The sequence below is a fragment of the Telopea speciosissima genome, chromosome 9 (genome assembly GCF_018873765.1).
Source record: "Telopea speciosissima isolate NSW1024214 ecotype Mountain lineage chromosome 9, Tspe_v1, whole genome shotgun sequence".
Lineage (NCBI taxonomy): Eukaryota > Viridiplantae > Streptophyta > Magnoliopsida > Proteales > Proteaceae > Telopea > Telopea speciosissima.
Window position 1 is genome coordinate 46,620,696 of NC_057924.1, and position 16,194 is coordinate 46,636,889.

Here is a 16,194-nt window from a genome sequence, read left to right on the forward strand (position 1 = left end):
TCTACCCCTTTATTTTGAGGAGAGATATAGATACATGAGAGTGTTAGCGTAAGCCACTCTCAGACAAAAAATTATTTTCCAAAAAAAGAAAACAAGGGTAAACCTAACCGATCCAGACTGATCCTTGTCGATACTAATCCAATACCGTATTGATTTTCGAGTTGACTGATACCCGTTTCGATACCATACATTAAAACCATGGATATTTACCTGTTCTATTTCCCTAAGTCCCTCTAATAGGGGATGAAAATGACCATCCTGTCCCTGCCCGGGTGGACACCTATCAGAGAGACTTGGGGAGCCGGAGTGCTGGACCGGGCAAGAAAGCAAGAAAGCAAGAAATGGAGTAGATAATTTTCCCTAAAACGACGCAGTATAAAACGAAAAAAAAAATCAAAAAAAGAAAGCGCGAGATAACTTACGTTAATAAGGGGCGAATTTGTTAATTAAAAAGAAAAAGGAGGGTATTATCGTAATAGAGTCATTATTTAAAGGTGGGAACGGCGCTGTGCCCCTGTCCATTCCCGATAAGCCCGGAGATTGCTAGAATGGTGAAAGCTTAGGGCATAAAATAACGAGCTCTCTCTTAAGTCATGATTTGAAGATAATAACATATCTCATAATTTTTTCCCTCTTTAGAAGGAGAACCCTAAGAAGCTTTTCTCTATTCTTCCAGTGCTCTCTTCTCTCTCTCTCTCTCTTTATTGCAGACTGAAAGAGAGGCGCAGGTGAGTTGAATTTCTTGTAACATTTCATGAAAAAACTTAATTTCTTCACTTTCAGGTGAAATTCGAGGTCCATTAATGGGGAGGGGGATTTCGCAGGACTTGTAGTAAAGGAAAAAGTAAAAACTAAAGCCGTGCTTGACGAGCTTAAAGCAAGTGCCATCCTTTTCAGTTTCGAGTCTGCGTAAAGAGGAGTTCTGATTTTGGATTCGAAGCTTAAAGCTGTGGCGAGCAGTAGCACATGAAAATTCGCGCTTTAGCTAGTGAAGGTCGGGGTAAAATTTCGTAATCGATTTTATATAATTTAGTCACATTAGTTGATTTTCTCATTTCTTCGTTGTTTCGTGTCTGTCGATTGTTTGAAGACCTGAAATGGAGTTGAATTTTCGTGGCAAAGATTGAGAATTGTAGATATTGAAAATGTTCTTTGCTTTTGTTTATTTGGTCACTTCAGGAGCGTATCAACTAAGTTAAGAATGTAGATCCGTGAGCTCAGAACGTCTGTTCCATCGATCATCTCAATGATAGAGCTTTCAATTGCAAAAAAGAAGTGCATCTTTACGTTACAGTTCTTAATTTCTTCGCCATTTTTTATTATCGTGAAGCCTTAATTAGCATAGATCGGAGTCGAAATTGCAGAAACGCAAGGTTTTTAATCTGTTCTTGCATTTTCCTTCTGCCTAAGTTAAAAGTTTTTTTTAGCTTACTTGTTCATGTCTTGCTTTAGGGGTCAGATCGGAGTTTTAATTACTGATAGAAAGTGACGCGTGTACAATTACATCTCAGCTGTTTTTCTTTTTTCCAGTCTTTTTTCCTGTCTTTTTTCCCTGTTTTACCCCCAAAGAAGCTTAAATTTGAAGCAGAAAGAGCTCAGATCGGTATTTGCAAGTTGAAACCAAGGTGTTGATGATGAGCTAAGCTTTATTTTTGGCCATTTTCCCTCCCCTTTCTAGTTGTTTGTAAATTTTTTTATCTTTAAAGCTTAGTATTAGAGATCCTTACTCAAGGTTTAAAGCTTGTCTTTTTAAAGCTTTAATAGTTTTGGTCTGTACGTCTTATGCATCTGATACCCTTTGCAGGTGTCTGAGCGGTTTCTGCAGAATAGCAAAGGCAAGAGACACACAAACAGGCACACAGCTCATCTATTCAGTGGAGTGACAAACCTTGCTTCTGAAAGCACTGCAAAAGCTAAGCAAGAGCTGCTGACATTTCCGGCTCTCGAACGCGATATATCGAAGCCCTTTAAAGGATCCTTTTATCAAAACCCAATCCCAAGTACTGAGAACTCGTCATCAATGCTAAAGGACAGCGCCACCTCCACTCAGAAACCCTAATTCAGTTGGTGTTAGGCTCTAGCAGAAGAGTGACGACTTTTCTTTTCTCTCTCTCTCTCGCTCTCCTGTCAGTTTTCGGAAGAGAGAGAGAGATAAAAAGAGAAGGAAACCAAAGACTTGTTCTAGTATTCTCAAGAAAGGTATGAAAGCGGCATGGAGGTGGACGAGATTCACACGCAGCCTTGTAAGCTTTCGAGGTTCGATAACGGTAGAATCGATTCCAACAAGATAGGACGAAGGGCATCAGGAGACCCGTACCAAGACGATGATGAAGACGATGGAGAAGTTAGAGGTGGAGGAGGAAGAGGAGGCATCATCGGTGACGGAGGTGGAACTGAAACTGCCCGTCTGAGCACATGGACTGGGTCTCGAATTTTCAGGGTTTCTAGAGCATCTGGCGGGAAGGATCGCCACAGTAAGGTTTTAACGGCGAAGGGGCTCAGAGACCGAAGGGTTCGTCTCTCAGTCGCCACAGCTATACAGTTCTACGATCTTCAGGATCGTCTGGGTTATGATCAGCCCAGCAAAGCCGTGGAGTGGCTGATTAAAGCTGCCGAGGATTCCATTGCCGAGCTTCCTTCGCTTAACAGTACCTTTCCGGAGACCCCCAAGCCAAGCGATGAAAGGAGGTCTAGTGCTTCGCAGACAAGGTTTGATCCTGCTGAGCTCGAATTAGAAACTGAACCCCCGTATCAGCAGCAGCAACACATGTCCTTGACGAAATCCGGAGGGAGCAGCCCTTCAGAGACAAGTAAGGGTTCTGGTTTGTCTCTCTCCCGGACTGAAATCCGTGTGAAAGCCAGAGAGCGTGCAAGGGAACGAGCAGCCAAGGAGAAGGAGAAAGACAAGGAGAAGGAGGATGTTCATGTTCATCAGCACAATCTGAACCCTAGTTCCCAGAGCGCGTCTTTCACCCAGCTACTCACTAGTGGTGGAGCTACTGGGGCTAGTGACAATGGTAATAGCCCCTCTGAATCAGCCCACCCAGGTGGATCAAATTTTGTCCTCAAGACCACCAGGCATTTGGCTTCGACGCCGATGGATTACTTTGGTGCTGGGATTTTTGGCACAGCGTCATCAAGAAACAGTCATTCTTCTGGGTTTGCAGCTCCAACTCACTTTGGGAATCCTCCTCAGCCGCACTCCATGACAATGCAATCGCCTTTCGGTGTAACTGGCGATCATCACCAGGAGTTGCAGCAGTTTTCTTTCATGCCAGATCATCTTATCCCAGTAGCCACTGCGGCAGGAAATGACTACAACTTGAATTTCAGCATCTCTTCCGGCCTTGGCGGTTTTAATAGGGGGACCCTTCAGTCCAATTCACCGTCTCCATTGCCTCACCTTCAGAGGTTCTCTTCTCCCGTTGACGGACCAAGCCTACCGTTCTTCATGGGGACTGCAGCTTCAGCTGCTGCTGCACCAGTGGAGAATCATCACTTTCCATCTGGCGGGTTCGACGGGCGTCTGCAACTCTACTATGATGGGTGCAGGCAATCAGACCTTAAGGGAAAAGGAAAGAACTGAAATCCTGGATGAGCAGATGATTCACTGCCCCGTCTCGGTTGCAAGTAAGAAAATATAAAAATATTGTTTTTTTTTTGTAACACTTCTTACTTCCTTAAATATATGAACTCTGTTTCTCTATATCGGTGCCTGTTTTGTTTTTCGCCTATTTTTTCGCAGAGATTTCGAGCCTCCCGTCTCCTGTGTATGTATATTGCTTTTAAAATGCTTTTTTGGTGTTACGTGTTCTTGCCTTCTTGGTACCGTGGTTACCGTGGCTTACTTTTTTTGATATCAACGAAACCCAGGCCATTAGGGTTGTCTATTTTTCAGGTTCAGCTACATTGTCTTGTCTGATTCCTGCATTGATTGCTGTGAAATGGGGATCGTGTCTGTTATTTGCTTTGTGTTTCTTCTTTAGGATCTGTCTAGCAAGGCCAGGTGTCGAAGAGATTAACTAGGCACCAGCTAACACAACACCCCTTCATCATCTTAGATTTGAATCCCTATTTTTCCGTCATTTGATTATGTCAGCACCACTTAGGCTACACTCTGCAGTGATTCGGCGCATTGTCGGATGGGGGTAATGTTTCCTCCTGGCATTGCAATAGCTAATTGTTCAGTTCACTCACATGGAAACCACTCCCAAACAAAGGTATGGGGCACAATTAAAATATTGGAATTGACTCAGGAGGGTTCCCACTTTTGGTGAAAGTATTTGATGACATTATTTAGTTCGAATGAGGTCAGAAAATGGGGGAAAACTTTGAAAAGCCACAGGAACATATAATTCTCAGCTAAAACAATATATACTTGCAGGCACATGCTGCATAATGGATGGTGGCTCCTTATCATTTAAAACTAGTTAGATTCACATTCAATACTGTGGAGAATCTGAGTGTGACAAACTTAAGGCTGGTTGGTATCAAACCTAAGAAGAAGTCTTGATAATTTGAAGTTGGGTCTAATTCTTAATTGATTGGCATCCAACTTACGTTTGGATCAGGCTGTGATCTGTATAAGTCTTAATTTTTTGGAAGTTGGACATGAAACTTACGTTTGGATTAGGCTGGTATCTGTGCCTTAGGGTATGTCATCTCATTATGTATCTTTAACCTTAAAAAATCATATCATATATCAAAATTCAAATCAATATATCAACGTAAATATAAAGACATGCCTGTGACTTGAATTTGTGTTTTCAAGGATGCTTGCACATTTTTTGATTGAAGATTCTCTTCTTCTCCATGTTTTCCTTATAAGAAAGGTGAACATCCAATTCAGTGGGCTTGCTTAGAATTTAGATTTTTTCCCCCTTGACATACATATATTTCTAACACAAATGATTTATTATTATCCCAAGCTGCATACTCACTACCTAGGTATTTTGAGCATGTATCATCGTCACTAAACAAACTTCACCAGTGAAGGCTCGACCATATAATTTTTTTTCTTGTCATGTGCATTGCATTTTGGTTACATTTTAAGTAAATAGATAATGCCTTTTCACATTGTTATTTGTGCTTGTACATGCCGACAATTTATCTTGTAAATTTGAATAAATAGATTTTTATGGACAAAGATTATCATCTTTTTAACTTAAAGTTATACTTAATATTTCAATAACTATCTTTTGAGTACAACTTTGAAGTTACATATTAAACTATGATAAAAAGCATGTTAGAGCAAAGAGAAGAGCTCATAAGCCATGAATTAAGAAGACTAGTTACTTATTTTGACTGGACTGATGGGAAGAAGAGTATGTGGGGGGGGGGGGTTTAAATGATAGACTAATTTGATACTACCGTTTAGGATTGATCTATCATTGACTTTGTGAACTTTTGATGGGGAATAATTGGTGCATTCAGGTAGAAGGATTTTGGGAACTTTTACTAGTTGCATATTGTGATTTTTTTTGATAGATCATATATTTAATTTTTTACATTGTTGATTTGTGCTTTTTTTCACCTTTTTTTTACTATATAAATAATGTAAAAGATTTGTCATAGTAATAGTTGCTATCGATCATGTATTGTTATCTTTAGTCATGCATTAAAATCTCAAGTTTTTATCCTCAATCAAGTTGTTAAACACTTAACTAGGTTTTGACTGTCAGGCTTTTCTTTTCATTCATATTTCTCGCTAATCTTTTAATGACTGACAAAGCCTTGTTGATAAAGAATAAATTCTTCTTACCACCATAAACTGCCACTGGATGATTTGCCAATAAGTTCTGTTTTTTTTTTTTTGTAAATGTCAATAAGACCTGTTCAACTTTAAACTTAACGCATTTTAATTACCGCTGAATTGGCTTTACCATGATCATTTTGGATTATTTGATAGAGGCTCATTTACTAAATCTTGCAAGTATTTTCTTTCGTTATTTCTATTAGATTATAAATGAGTTACTGTGGCTATAATTTTGATATTTTACACTTCAGAACCCATATGTGAGGGCTTCTCTTGGAACATTTGGTTCTAGGTTTTTTCATAGATTTAAAAGAGCCAAATGATGGCAATTACTTCTCCCATAGGAACCCAACAATTTGTAGCTCTTCTTGAAATGGGAGGCACAGTTACGCTTGCTTAATATGTTCTGAGACACATTCTTGTTCTACCTTGGACATTGATTCATAACCAGACACATGAAGTTAAACTTATGTTGTTTGTTATGTATGGCTTTTAAATTTCAGATCTGGGGTGTGATACCTCCTCTGATGTTCCTGACTTATAAAAACTTGTATGACTTGAGCATCAAAATCACTGGCTTACTATGGATTTAACTGCAGTATGATTGCACTATAAATTGGTTTTGTGTAATGCATTTTGGCTCCATGTTTGTTGATTCAATGAACTTCTCTTACCATTACGAAGGTTAGTAATAGTAACCATAATATGCTAGTCGGCCTGGCACCGTATGATAGCATATTCTGGTCTTTCTAAACATGTTCTTCATGGTTTTGAATGATAGCCTATTCTGGTCTGTGTCGAGGTTGTGGTTACTTCATATTTCGTTTGATCTTAAAAATTTTCTGTTGAACCTATGCCACCCTGTTACATGTTTCGATCAAATCCTTATGTCCGAAAATTTCAGTCCAAACGGTTGTAGGCCTTAGCTATGTCCAACTTCAACACCACACTACCTCTAGTGTTTCTATTTAAATCTTGCATCACCTCTTGAACCAGAGCGATGTTGTCATGAATACATCTGCCCTGCACAAAAGTTCCTTGTTCTTCCGAAATTAACGTTGGAAGTAACGCAGTTAGTCTGCAAGATATTATTTTGGCAATGATTTTGTATGAAAAGTTGCACAGACTTTTAACCTCAGGATTCTCTTTTTTTCGGGATGAGAATCAGATATGATGAAGTGAAACTTCTTGGTAATGAACCCCCCCATTAAAAAAATCTACCATTGCTGCCTACACATCTGCTCCTATAATCTCCCAACAAGAAGCAAAAAAATGCCTTGTGAAACCATCCGGTCCAGGAGCACTATCCACTAAAAGAGAAAAGACAGCCCTCTTAACTTCCTCTAGTGAAGGGAGGAGAACAAGAAAATTATTATTTTCTTCCGAAACGGTTGAAGGAATGACATCAAGTAACTCTGAGTTCTGGGTGCATCTTTCGGCAAAAAACATCTTGGAAATTGGTCCACCGCCTCTGCTATTACCCCTTCTTGGCCAATTACCCACTCCCTGTTGCAATTTTCAATTCTTTCCACACTTTCTTTTTCGTTTGACATTTACCATAGTATGAAAAGATTGTATTCCTTTCCCCTTCCTGAAGCCACTTCACTCACGGTTTTTCTTTCCAGAAAATTTCCTCTTGGAGGAGAGTTCTCTGCAGCCGATTCCTGGAGTTTTGAAGATGATTACTGGTATCACAAGGATTTAAATCAGTCACCTTTTGCCTGGCACACATCATCCTCCTCATTTTTCACATTTTGGTGAATATTTCCAAAAATTTCCCTATTCCATAATTTTAGTTTACTGCATAAAAAATTTAGCTTAAGGTAAAGAACTTTAAGGGGATGATCCTCAATAGAAGTACTCCAAACCTCCTTGACGAAATTTTTAAATTCTGGATGAGAGATCCACATTTGTTGAAATTTAAAAGAGGACGGTCTTCTAAGGGCTGCAACTTCCACTTCAAACCAAAGCGGCGAATGGTCAGAGCAAGTTCTATTGAGATGTCTTACCTATTAGAACTCATAAACTATGGAACATAGAAGCAGAACAATATCAAATGGATCTTCATTATTATTGCATACCTATTGATTACAAAGAAAGGGCCTAATATATATAGGCCTAAGAGAAACTACTTACGTAATATAAGAGATACTACTTACCTATAATAGTAGATGTAAATATGGGTGAAGGAATCCACATGTTGGAAATTCAATCACCTATAAGGATTACAATATGATATTATACTATTCATGGAAGATTGAGAGAGATACATTGAAGATTGCATAAGATTATGATACTATGGAATATATTAGTATTAGAATAAGAGAAGGATCTTCCATCCTTATCTCAACATCACTTTAGGTAAGTAGTTCAGTTATATTAGGAATCAGTATCATAATCTTATGCAATCTTCAATGTATCTCTCTCAATCTTCCATGAATAGTATAATATCATATTGTAATCCTTATAGGTGATTGAGTTTCCAACATGTGGATTCTCATATTGTAATCCTTATAGGTGATTGAATTTCCAACATGTGGATTCCTTCACCCATATTTACACTTACTATTATAGGTTAGTAGTATCTCTTATATTAGGTAAGTAGTTTCTCTTAGGCCTATATATATTAGGCCCATTCTTTGTAATCTATGTGTGAATGGGTATGCAATAATAATGAAGATCCGTTTGATATTGTTCTGCTTTTATGTTTCATAGTTTATGAGTTCTAATATGGTATCAGAGACTTCAAGGCTCCAATGAGCACTCGATCCACCATTCTTCCTTCAAGGCTCCAATGAGCACTCAATCCTCCATTCTTCCCTCTCTAGTTTTTCATTTTTACTCCCTTCCCTCTTTGAAATCTCGCGTCTGCAACCTCAATAACATCACCACCTCATCCATCATAGCCTAATTCCCTTTCGTCAAAAAAAAAAAAAAAAACCCATCCACCATTGCTGGTCTTTGGCTTATTAATTTCCTTTCTTTTATTGCCCTTCTTTAATTTTCCACCTTTTGCTTTCATCCATCTCTCCCATCGATCACAGTTGGAGGTTCCCGTAGGTTGCGCAGGTCGGCGCCACAGTATTTCCTTCCTTTCGTTGATTGCTCTATTTCTGTCATCCTTAAGTCGTGCCCTGAGTTGAGGTCCCTTTTTAGGGGCGTGCCTCAGGTAGAGGGCTTAAGACTACAACACAAAAAAAATACACACAAAGCTCAATTTCGTGCACCAGCAGTAGCTCCATAGCGTGCGGGCACCCCAATTTCTTCTCAATTCTTGTCTCATCTGTGCACCAGCAGCAGCTCCCCAACGCGCGGGCACTCCAATTTCTTCTCAGTCCTTTTCTCACTTGTGCACCAGCAGCAACTCCACAGCGCGCGGGCACCCCAATCTCGGCCGATGAATCATACCACACCAAGCTCCTACGAGCACCCACGACCTCGCCATCCAAGACGCTCGCCATCTGACTCTCGCCATTTCAGTCACATGCGTGTTGCAGAGTGTGTAGGCCTTTCAATTCAATAATCAAGCTGAGCGTTTCTCTTGTATCCACGCTCATCTTGCGGGAGAGTATTAGAGATATATTGGGAATATATTAGTATTAGAATAAGGGAAGGATCTTCCATCCTTATCTCAACAACACTTTAGCTTAGTAGTTCAGTTATATTAGGAATCCGTATCATAATCTTATGCAATCTTCAATGTATTTCTCTCAATCTTCCATGAATAGTATAATATCATATTATAATCTTTATAGGTGATTGAGTTTCCAACATGTGGATTCCTTCACCTATATTTACACCTACTATTATAGGTAAGTAGTATCTCTTATATTAGGTAAGTAGTTTCTCTTAGGCCTATATATATTAGGCCCCTTCTTTGTAATTTGTGTGTGAATGGGTATGCAATAATAATGAAGATCCATTTGATATTATTTTGCTTCTATGTTCCATAGTTCTGATTTGAAACTGACCGGCCCAATGAATGTTATAGAGAATTCTATCCAGCCTTGATTTCAACATACTCTGATCCCCTTGACCACCATTAGACCAAGTGAAAGTACTTCCTTTGAAACCTCCATCAATGTGAGCAGCCCCATTCACAAAGTGGCCAAAATCATCCATATTTGAGTGCATGGCGGTCTCCCTCCCTCCTTTTCGGATGGTGCCAGAATAGCGTTAAAATCACCACATATCTCCCTCGACTGCCCTATTGTATTGGCAAAATTATATAGCATGTCCCATAGAGGCCACCTTTCCCTAACCGAACAAAAAACATGAACAAAAGTGATGAAGAAGCTCACACGAGGAGTGGACCCTGAGCAGGCAAGAGTAATAAACTAGGTTTGGGCTTCCACCACCTGCACATGTAACCAATCTTTCCAGAAAAACCAAATTTGATCCCCTCCATCAATGTCAGTGGAGATACATTGGTTCGTACGATTTCTTCTCATTATTAAAGGGGCTTTACCAAAATGAATTTTAGGTTCTACAATATCCAACATTAAAGTTTTAACAATGGATTTTAAGCGTCTACAGGAAGCCTTATTTTCAACACCTCGAATATTCCAGAATAAAAAATTCATTCAAGATCGGTTGGGATTTTACCTGACAGGCCCGTAGACCTCGTGATTCGTTTCTGCACCATGGTTGTTTGCTAGGGTTTGCAACGGATGACTTTTTGATGTAAATCATGACCAACCATATCCTTATCCCTCCTTTATTCACAATAACACGATCCTCCTTGAACCTAAGCATAGCCATCTCCACTCTTCTGTCTAGAGTGTAACTAAACTCTTTGGGGCCATCAACAATGGAGCACCACTCAAGAGTTTGGTCTTCGCATCGTAGCAATGTTCAGATCGCCGCAAGAACTGTACGAACTCAGATTTCAACACCCTGAAATTTTTTCAATCTACATGAAACAAACATTCGAGTCATCCAAGGAGCCCTCTCGATTGATTGTACATTCTCCATAACCAAGGCTTCTTCGATCTCTAAATCCGAAGAAATAGGCTCCAAGAGAGCTTCATGGATCTGCACACAGGGAAGCGGTCCCTTCAAGCTATCATTTTGGTTCTCTAACCCCCTTCTCACCGGCCTCCATTGCCACACCACAACAAAATTTGTTCCAACACCCCTACCCTCATTATTTGAGCCTACCTGAACAGTGCCATGCAAGGCACTGTTAAGAGCCAACGCTTCAGTCTGCCCCCCCTCTATAACTTGCGCCCCCAATCCAGGTGGCCTTTCAAACCCTTCAGTTGCAGCCAATCCATTAGCACATTTATTGTTATCATCGAAAACGTCAATTCTTAGATCATGTTGACACCTGCAATTGGGGAGCCTCGGGTCCCAAGTAATATTCGTATTTTAAAAAAAAGTTCCTAGGAAAGAGCCTCAAAATCAAATTTATTCATGAGAAACATTATAATTTTGGTTTACAAAAATAAGGGGGATGTCCAGAGTTGCAACGGAAGCATAAAACTAATGAGTCATACTATGAAACTTTGGGAGGGGGTTATTGAAGCTTATTTGAGAAGAGAGACTCATATCTCGAAGAATCAATTTGGTTTTATGCTAGGTAGATCCACGACAGAAGCTATCTACCTACTGAGGAGGCTCATGGAAAGATGTAGAGCTAACAAGAAGGATCTCTATATGGTCTTTATTGATCTAGAGAAAGCCTATGACAGAGTCCCTAGAGATTTAATCCAGCATGTTTTTGCGAAGAGAGGGGTGACGAGTAAACATATAGAGATAATTAAAGATATGTATGAGGGTGTGGTGACCAGTGTGAGATTTGTGGGAAGCCAAGGCAAGGAGTTCCCAATTACGGTTGGGTTACAACAAAGATCAGCCCCAAGCCCTTATTTGTTTGCGCTTATCACGGATGAATTAACCAAGAACATCCAAGACGAGGTACCGTGGTGTATACTCTTTGCCGATGATATCGTCTTGGTGGATGAGACAAAAGTAAGGATTAACGCTGAGTTAGAGCTGTGGAGATCGACCTTAGAAATAAGAGGCTTTAGGATTAGTAAATCAAAGACGGAGTATATGTAGTGTAACTTTAGTCACACTATGATGGACGATGACATGGTGAAAATTGAGGAGAGAGAGATACCGCCAAGTGACTATTTCAAATATCTGGGGTCTATCATACATAGAGAAGGTGACATCGATAATGATGTTTCACAAAGAAGTAAAGTGGGATGGATTAAATGGAGAGGTGCGACTGGAGTATTGTGTAATTGATACATTCCTTTAAAACTTAAAGGAAAGTTCTACAGGACCGTTGTCCAACCTGGTATGATGTACGGGGCGGAATGTTGGGCAGTTAAGAAGTGCCATATAGCGAAGCTATGTGTTGCAGAGATGAGGATGTTAAGATGGATGTGTGGTAAAACTAGGAAGGATAAAGTGAGGAATAGACGTATTAGAGCTGATGTGGGAGGTGCCCTGATTAGCGACAAGCTTCGTGAATGTCGTCTGAGGTGGTTTGGCCATGTCCAGTGGAGGCCTAGGAACGCCCCAGTAATGAGGAGTGATCTGATTTCGATTGAAGGAGCTAAAAGAGCTAGGGGCAGGCCTAAAATGACCACAAGTGAGGTGAAGAATGACATGCATAGCCTTGGTCTTGTGCCAGGTATGACCTCAGATAGAGCCTATTTTAGGGCAAGGATCCACATTGTGGACACCATGTAACTGAGATTTTCCTGATTTCTTGGGCTAACCTCTTTCCTCTTACTTTTATTTTTCATTTGTCATTTTCCATCTCTCACTTTTCTTGTCTCATTTCTTCATTTCTATTCTTCATTCCTCTTACTCTCATTTCCTTTGTGTGGATCTCAGTTTTCCCTACTTTGTTTTGAAAGGATCCATGTAGCCGACCCCATTTAGTTGGGATAAGGCTGAGTAGTTGTTATAGTCAGAAGCTTTCATAATGCTTGGACTGAGAAGACTGTCATCAAAACAAAAAACTATTTGTTCCATGGAGAACAAAGATTTTGCTTATTATCAAATGGATTCAAGGGTTGACATTGATTGCGATGGGACTGAAGTTTCAAGGTATATGAAATGTTGAAATTTTTTCTTACCTTGCATTAAAGGATGTTTAGCCAATGGGTCGGAAGAGAACATGGAAAGAACATGGAAATAATGTCCGGTCACATTCTCCGAGTCACCACTTCCAAACTAGGTTTTTTGGGGACTATTTTGGAGAAGTTTTGTGTTATGCCATCATTTGCTAGTTCTAAAACATTGTGCCTGCGGGAATAAGTTAAGATCTTGAAAGGAGAAATACATCAGACCTTCAATGTTGTATTCAAATGGACCCTAACCAAGGATGTATAATTCCCATGACAAAGAACAGATCCAATCAATTAATTATGTAGTCATACTTACTAGAGTTAAGTTCTCTCTTTTTTTCTGCTATTATTTATGGCTTATATATGATTTTATTATTTAGTCTTTGCATGTGTGTTTTCAAACTGAGATTCGATTTCACTTCCTCCCTTGACTGCTCTATCTATTCCTATTTCCTCCCCTTGCCCAGCCTGGGTATGGAGATGAGGGACGGGGGGTGTATAGGTAATAATTAAGGTAGGAGGGATTGGTTCTTCAGTGGGATATGGATAGATAGACCCCGGCAGGATTCTCACTAGTATGGATGGGCCCTGAAGAAGAGTATAGGACATTCCATGCCCTCTGGGAGTGCTTTGTCGTGCTAGGTCACTGACGGGACTCCAAGAATGGATTTTACTCAGAAGTTTCTAGGTGTACAAATACAGGAGAGGTCATGTATATAACTGACTCTGACGGTCCTTCATAACCAATTGAAGACGAATCAGGGGAAGTTGTTTAAGTCACACTTTAGTTTAAGGAAGCTCTCTTTGCACATGACCATGCACCTCTGGATCCACTCACTCATCCATTGTATATGTGTTAATTTTAATATGTTCATTGCACAAACTTTGGTTTTCCTTTCCATAGCTGCTTGATATTTGGACAACAGTATTCGTGTGCCACTAGTAGCACCTTGTGTTCAATTTGGATCCTTTACTGCCGAGCTGCCCAGATATGGTGCTGTGCGCAATGTCCACCTTACCCTTGCCCAAACGCCTTGCCCGAGTGGGGGTAAGGTGGTCTTTGTGCGCAGCACCGTGCCTGGGCAGCTCGGATCCAAATCCCCTTTTGTTTTAACTTCTGCAACTATATTGTATCACCTGAGTAATGTTGTATTGAATATCTAAAAGTGAATATACTTAAAGTACTTATGATTAAACATGTCTTAAATTAATCTAATTAACCCATTAAGTATTATTTGATTTTGGTAGCTATTGGTAATATCTAGACATTGATGTCCAGTATTGTGGATTTGGTATGTTTCCATTGTTTGTAATCCAAAGCTATACAGACAATGAAAGGGTAAAATGTTATGAAATACTACAATTGGAAGTCAAAACTTTGTGAATGTATCGTTTAATGTATGCAATGACGTACTGGTACTAATATTTTGAGTTATTAAAGTTAATTGGCAAGTTCATATAAAATTCATTTTATTGCTGTGTTTTCTCTGTATATTCCTTTTTTTTATATGATTTGTTTCATGCGACCACACCATTGGCAGATCATATTAGCGAGTCTTCATATCCTATAATTTGTGTCTGACAGACCCAACTTTTAGCCACAGCTGCACCTGGACCCCTCTAACATGTTTGGATAAGAATTAAACATGAACTCACTCAGTATAATCTGTTTGATCTATATAAATACAAGATATTGGAAAAGTAAATTACTAAACTGGAGTTGTTGCAGTAATGGACATCAAGGTAGCCTTATGTTATTTGCTTGTTTTTAAGCGGTTACATATTCAGAGGCTTAACATTTTATGGAGAACATTTCCCATAAAATGCATTGTTTGATGAAGAACGAAACACATAGCGACTAAAACAGTTGATCCATATCCATTATAGTTTGTCAATCTTTGGACATACTCAATTTAACACAGGTAGTATACATTGTGACCAAGTGACCAAGTGAGGGCGGACTTTGATGTGATGGTAAGGTTGTTCCATTGTGATCAAGTGGTTACGGGTTTGAGTCTGAAAACAGCCTCTGTGCGAAAACAGGGGTAAGGCTGCATACATTATTACCCTCCCCAGACCCTGCAGTGGCAAGAGCCTCGTGCACTGGGTGCGCCCTTCAGTATACATGCATGAATTACATTGCTGTGTTTTCAAGCATTATCCTCAGTATGTGCATCTACTTGCATCCGAGGAATATAATGGCCTGCAGAGACCAGTAATAAGATATACCATTGAATGGTCAACACCATGGTTCGACACAGGTAAGAAATCTTTTATTTCTTGCCAAAACTCTGATCGAGAATAGCCCTCAAGGAAGAGCTAACCTTGGCAAGTCTCAAGGGTATCTAATCTCTTTTTCAGAAGTATTACTCTTACCCGAACCTTTTAGAGTCAACATTACTGTTGTTTCTCTGATTTAAGGAATTTATTTGGTTTGAAAACTAATGGGGTCCCTGTTTTCTTTGTTCTCACTTTTTCTTATTTCAGTTTTTTAGTGGTTGATTTAGACAAGATAACCACCAAAGCACTTGTTGATTGATGTATTATCTCATAATCTCTAGTTAATAGTCAACTTATATGCTCAATCAAGTGTCTTATTTTATAAAAATGGTGGAACTTAATAGTGAAAAATTATTTTCCATACGTCTAATGACTTTGTACTAATTTCTAAAATGGGATACTGATGCAGGCAAGTATATGAAGTGCTGTGGCGGACCATGGATGGATGGATGGAATCCCTTTCCTGCCTCAGGCAAAAAAAAGACAACAATAGTTTATATTCAGTTCCTGAATTCTTACTTTATTCAGCTCCCGTGAACTCCTGATTTTAATGCATTTATGCATTGACGGTATGTGTTTTGGTGAGGTACAACATCTCACAGTAGACGATTTCAATTTCAATTTGTTTCATCTTCAAAATTTTCCCTGGAGTCTGAATTTTAATTCCAGTGATTAGTGAACTGTCATATGAACCATGTTTCTGGCAGTATTGCGCTTGAGAACCCTGGATAGTATTTTCTTCCCAATGGTGTTTGACTATCACCTGAGGTCTGAGATGTTCAAAATCAGTTCCAGCCTTACCATGCCAGGCTAAATCTCAACTGTTCAAAATCTGTTATTTCACCATGGCAGTCTAAATATCAACTATTTCAATTGATCAAAACTGTGGGCTACAGATTTGTTTGATTAGGATATCTTGCCTGTGGCCCTCATAGGCAAGCAATGGGCCAATAATTCTGGATCATCTGAGATGGGAGTCTCTTTGTGGTTTATCCACTTCAAAATTTTGAAAATATAAGGTAGCAACAAAAATATTGAAAATAAAAACTGTTTTCAAACTCTGTATCTGCT

At 39.5% G+C, this 16,194-nt stretch overlaps 1 protein-coding gene across 2 annotated transcripts; it reads left to right on the forward strand.

The window, feature by feature from the left end:
• The first annotated feature begins 972 nt into the window (after positions 1-972).
• Positions 973-15,762, forward strand: LOC122639715 (transcription factor TCP2-like). 2 transcript variants are annotated; one of them, XM_043832630.1, is made up of 3 exons: positions 973-994; positions 1,805-3,630; positions 15,533-15,762. In XM_043832630.1, exon 2 carries the CDS (start codon positions 2,213-2,215, stop codon positions 3,584-3,586), a length of 1,374 nt encoding a protein of 457 aa, XP_043688565.1. In that variant the 5' UTR covers positions 973-994; positions 1,805-2,212; the 3' UTR covers positions 3,587-3,630; positions 15,533-15,762. The 2 variants fall into 2 exon arrangements, with proteins under 2 accessions (XP_043688565.1, XP_043688564.1); XM_043832629.1 differs by lacking the exon at positions 973-994 and adding an exon at positions 1,448-1,492.
• The last annotated feature ends 432 nt before the right edge of the window (positions 15,763-16,194 follow it).

Bases quoted from the DNA above. Each gene is read 5' to 3' on its own strand.
- LOC122639715 (XM_043832630.1), top strand. From the start codon at position 2,213: ATGGAGGTGGACGAGATTCACACGCAGCCTTGTAAGCTTTCGAGGTTC.